The 5,708-nt window shown below is 32.8% G+C and overlaps 1 protein-coding gene across 1 annotated transcript in view; it reads right to left on the minus strand.

Moving 5' to 3' along the window:
* LOC106468716 (alkyldihydroxyacetonephosphate synthase, peroxisomal-like) overlaps window positions 1-5,708 on the minus strand; it is a 51,303-nt gene that overhangs the window by 1,809 nt on the left and 43,786 nt on the right. The window contains exons 14-17 of the mRNA XM_022397913.1: window positions 4,349-4,418; window positions 2,839-2,900; window positions 1,522-1,711; window positions 229-286 (exon numbers count right to left, since the gene is read on the minus strand). Of these exons, the coding sequence (XP_022253621.1) occupies window positions 229-286; window positions 1,522-1,711; window positions 2,839-2,900; window positions 4,349-4,418 (380 nt within the window). The remainder of the gene's footprint in view (window positions 1-228; window positions 287-1,521; window positions 1,712-2,838; window positions 2,901-4,348; window positions 4,419-5,708) is intronic.

Below are 5,708 nucleotides of genomic sequence, written 5' to 3' on the forward strand. Positions count from 1 at the left end.
TATTTGGTTTTATTATATTTTTCAAGTAGAAAAATATTCAGTTTTACTGCCTGCCTTATGGAACTGCGATTGCCATTAAACATTTTTTGTTTTCACACACAAATTTTAGTTCATTTATAAAACTATGGTCGACTTAAAATGTACGTTTTCACTTTGTTCGAGTGTTTTTGTTTTATTAATCATAACGAACTTCTAAACATTCGGATTTAAAAACACTGCTCTACTTACTTCCGTGGTGATGAGAAACACTACCTCCACAAGCAAGTATCTCATCTCTAGCCACTGCCTGGAAAATAACGTACATAAAAATATATCGCAATTAGAATCTTGAAAAAAAAGTATCTCATCTCTAGCCACTGCCTGGAAAATAACGTACATAAAAATATATCGCAATTAGAATCTTGAAAAAAAAGTATCTCATCTCTAGCCACTGCCTGGAAAATAACGTACATAAAAATATATCGCAATTAGAATCTTGAAAAAAAAAAGTTTTTTTCTTTCTGGAATTTCATTGAAATGCCATCCAATACTTAAACGTGTTTTATCATTCCTTTAGCATTTTAAACACTTCACATACTTTATCCTGTTCATTATTTAAGAGTTTAGCTATAAAACTTGAGAATATGTATCTAAGCTGTGTAAGAATGCAATAAAACCTTCATTATAGAAAACACAGTAAAGGAAAAATCTAACTATATGGCTAGAAGATTTTATTAATTATTGTAAAATAGATAAAGTTTCATGTGTAGAAATATATGTTATGCTTGTTTACACGGATTTTATACGCATGACATCTATATTATAATGCATATCGTGATGAAAAGTATCAACTATCCATGTTCATTAGATACATTGGTGAAACAGTTTCACGTTAACATACATAATTATTGGTACCACAGGTGTTATAGAAAGATCCACAAAGTTTCTTACAACGTCCTAAGACATAAAAAGGACATCACATATAATGAGAGTCTGAAAGTTACTTCGTTATTACCTGGCTTCGAAAAATTAATATCTCAGTCGTTTCCACTTCCAGGAAATGATACAACTATTCATAACCACTTCTATCTAAAGAACTAGCGAAATGGAGGATGTAAACCTGCTGTTTGTTACTCAGATCGCATGTAAACCTACTGTTTGTTACTCAGATCGCATGTAAACCTACTGTTTGTTACTCAGATCGCATGTAAACCTACTGTTTGTTACTCAGATCGCATGTAAACCTGCTGTTTGTTACTCAGATCGCATGTAAACCTGCTGTTTGTTACTCAGATCGCATGTAAACCTGCTGTTTGTTACTCAGATCGCATGTAAACCTGCTGTTTGTTACTCAGATCGCATGTAAATCTATTGTATGTTACTGAGATCGCATTCGAAATGAACACTTCTTTTGTGTGATATATTCGGATTAAGTAATGAATTTGATTACTTAGTGACGAAATTCGTGACAGTCATTGTAATGTTAATATATTGAAAGCAATAAACAAAATAAAAAGCAAGTACTAACAATAAAATAAATACCTCGAGTTTCTCGTAGACGTGAATAGGATCTGGAAGGCCACGCCCGTAAATAGTCATATAAAAGTAAATACAAGCCCCCACATCGTAAGTCTGAGTTACTCGGTAAGAAATGATCGGTTCACGTTGTAATCCATATGCTTCCGCTTCTTTAAGAATTCTGTCTTTAACATTTTTACAGAGGTCAAGAACTCTATAAACACAAACAAGTGTGTTACTGTACAAATAAAATAAAGTTTTTCATGTCTATTGTGGGTTTGATCTCTTGAAAACAACTCTGGTAAGTACAAAGCTAAGTAAAGGATTAGAAACAAAATAATACTAAATACAACATTAATTCAAACTTACGCGTGTTGAAGACCACACTTGTGACACCTATTTGTTTAAACTCGCACTTCGTTTTCCCATCAACTTTATTGAGGTTTTACTTATTTCTATCAGGATCTGAATCGTACTACTATACGTAACAGATAGCTATTTATTACAATAACCAACGACATATAGATTTAGAACTATCATTTGTTTCTTACTGAAGATAATTACTTTTTCTTTCGCCTCTCTCTCACAACTCCCAATCAAATTTTCTTCTTTTAAACGCTTGTCGTGTATATTTCGTTTTCAAACTCACTTCAATAGGTCCTTCTCTGTACGTCCTTGCACATTATTAGAATCATAACGCTCCTAATCATAGGTGGTCCATAAACTACACAACGGCCAAACAAGAAAGATGGCCGATTCCTCCAATAATTCTATAACCATTTCGTGTTGTAATCCCCTAATCCCCCAGAAACTGAACAAAACTCGGCACCTTTCACACCTCTTTTAAACTTAACCGATTTTTACACCAGGCTTCATAATATTGGGTAGGGGAGTCAGTTTTTGATTCATACTTCGAAAGCTATCCTGTCATGAATACAGAGAAACTTATAACGTTTCTCAACTTCCATCGTCCATCAGTCGCTATAAAACTTGTGAATATTCTTTTCTTTTTTCTGTAATAACTTTATAATTTTGCTTCAGATGGAATTGTACTATTTATAAAACGGTGAAATTTTTAACAACAATGAAAATTATGTATTATTTGTCAATTTTATTTTTTTATATTTGCCTTGTTGTTCTTATTCAATTGAAAGCAAAGCTACATTGGGCTATCTGCTGTGTCCACCCGGATTCTAGCGTTGTAAGTTTCTATACTTACCTTAAATTAGTCACTAAAATTTGTTATTTATACCACTAATTTAGGGGTTACATGTGTCTTACGTATAACAAATATACTGTGCTACCGTACTGTTGCAAAGTAAATTTAAACACAAAACTTGCCTATCCCATGGTACGGAAGTTTCAAAGGATTCTCCAAACACTCCAAAGTCAAATAGAAGGTCCTACAGGAGGTGTTAAATAAGAGTTCAAACAGGTATTACAGCAAAACATATTTTATATAGAATGAGACGAAGTTTAAAAATGACAAGACATTAAAAGAAGCAGCACAGTCCATTAAAAACACTTTAGTGACATCAAAAATAAACATGAGAGCATGAGCGTTTGCTGGAGGGAACTGGCCCCCTGGAAAATGAGAAACATAATTCCTTCTTTATTCATTCAGCATATGTTTATGAATTTTTTATTCAATTCACAATTTTACACTACTTTGTCCCCCTCCTAGAAATCTTTGCCACTCCCTGGAAAAATTTCTGCGGAAAAAACCGGAAAAAGAGGCACTAACTAAACTAAGTCCTCGGATTCTCTTCAAGCCAAATTAATTTTTTTCTTAATTCTTAACAAACATTCTATGTAATTTTTCATTGTTTTAAGAATACAATAGTTAGCTTGGATCAATTCACTTAGTTGCTAAAGTGTGGATGGTGAATAGCAGGCGTATTCTATAGATACGTTAGATAGTGCATTAGTAAGTACATATACATTAATTATTGATAGATAGATATTTTAACTAGTAAGGCAATAATTTGAAGATTCAAAACGAACAATATTAAAGGGTATATTCTACGTACAAATAAGAACTAACGTAACAGAAAAATAAAATTTTATTTTTGGTGTCTTTGTTCGTAGTTAAGTACAAAGCCATACATTGAGATAACTGTGCCGTTCCAACCACGAGTATCAAACTCACTTTTTAGCATTATAAGCTTTTCGTGTCACTGGAGGACGAGGATAAAACTGAAGGTCTCACTTCACCCCTAAAGAAAATCTACTTTATTGAATTTCCTTAAATTATCTGATTACTTAATTTCTCTAGATGTTATAAACTGTAAACTATACTTCTAGTACTTGTGTTATTGCATCACATTATTCGGAAACAACTCATGCTGTGGAAGTGTAATAACAAAATGCCGACCTGAAAATAGCCTAATTAGTACATCTAGGTTTGTGAGAGTTTGAAGTTTAATTAGATATTTAGGTTTGCGAGAGCTTGAAGCCTAATTATGACACCTAGGCTTGCGAGGGTTTGAAGCCTAATTAGGATATCTAGGTTTCCGAGGGTTTGAAGCCTCGTTACAACATCTAGGTTTTTGAAGGTTTGAAGCCTAATTAGGATATCTAGGTTCCGAGGATTTTTATTTTCTTTCAAATGAAACACTTTCACTTTGATTTGTAATATCTTAATATTCACATTTTACTTAATGTAGAAACAAGCACACCTTTAATTTAATACCCTGAATTTTGCGTTTGTTATATTTGTGTATATACAATTCATACATATAGGTAAATATCTAGCAGTTGCAACCTAACAACGATTATGATCTTTAAGCTATCAGATCTCATTCATTTGTCGATAGGTAGTTCTACTCAAGAGTTATATCTGTAAACTTACCCGAATGTATGCAATTACATAAGTTAAAAGATACCCGCGTTTTCCGTTTTCTTCACCTCCATACACACCTCTACAAAAATAAACATACGTATGGTAACTCCTCATGAACATAATAATAAACAACACAGTTTACTATTTCATTAAAAAACAATAAAGAAAAGAGTAAATTCTGAGATCAATCCATACCTTACTAAATCACTCCCTTAAAAAAACAACTAAAGGGAAAATGTTTTATGGAAGATTCATATTTAATTTACAATTTTGTACCTGAAGTGATTCAAAACTTACATTTATTACTTGAAAATTTATATATTTTATTAATTTATTTCACTGTGTATATCATATTTCTACATCATTTTCTAAATCTAATTTGTACATTTTAGTTGTATTAACGAGGTGTTTTGCCCGACTGAAAAATTTCGTTTTTTACAAGTGGAAATACCACATATCGACTGAGAAGGCTCGTTTTTTTACTTGTAACAACACTGCACACAAACACAAATGTAGTGTTTGCAGACGGTTACCGTGTCTTTATTAAGCATATTTCTGTTAAAATTTTTGTTTATTTTTAAAGTAAGCTGTTAAGACAAAAAAAAAGTAAATGTATGTTTTACTTGTTTGGGACATTCTGCGCTAGATGTCCCTGTCTTTGAACTGATGGCAACTAGTTAACAGCACCCACTACCAACACTTGGGTTATCATAATCAAGTATAGGATTTGATAGTTACTCTTTTAACACCAATATCCCTACAGTGAGGAGCGCGTTTTGCGACAGTGGGCTGTGAACCATGAATTCTCGGATTCACAGACTGGCACGCTAACTACTATTTACACCCGGTCTAAGTGATTATGAAAAGATGTTTCCATTGTAATCAGTACACGAAGGGCCCTAAAACTGTAAATATTAACAGTTATCTGGCCTGTCGGGTACTCAATAAGATACGTAATAAGGAAATTATGCGACATCTGGGTTTACATAACTCTAATAATGCCACACACCAGAGGGCGCGGCTGTCTTAAGTTCATAGTTCTACAAAGTGGCAACAGAAGGCGCGTCGGTGTGATCGCGCAGATACTTCACGAGCGATCCACCAGATGGTGATGTAAAACAACATGACATTAACTTTATGGTAACAATAAAAGTATTAGAATCAATAATTTAATCTAACTTGATTAACATTGTATTTACAATTATCAGTACTGAAAAGATTTTTATTGCAATTACAGTTTTGCTTTATAAGTAAGAGATTAAATCCGCAATTTTAATCTGATGAACTTTATAGTTTTCCCTCATATATTTAATTGCGTACGTTTTACATAGTGTTACTAAGGTAGTGTTTGTATAGGCGGATGGTGTTA

Source organism: Limulus polyphemus, unplaced genomic scaffold, assembly GCF_000517525.1.
Source record: "Limulus polyphemus unplaced genomic scaffold, Limulus_polyphemus-2.1.2 Scaffold91, whole genome shotgun sequence".
Taxonomy (NCBI): domain Eukaryota; kingdom Metazoa; phylum Arthropoda; class Merostomata; order Xiphosura; family Limulidae; genus Limulus; species Limulus polyphemus.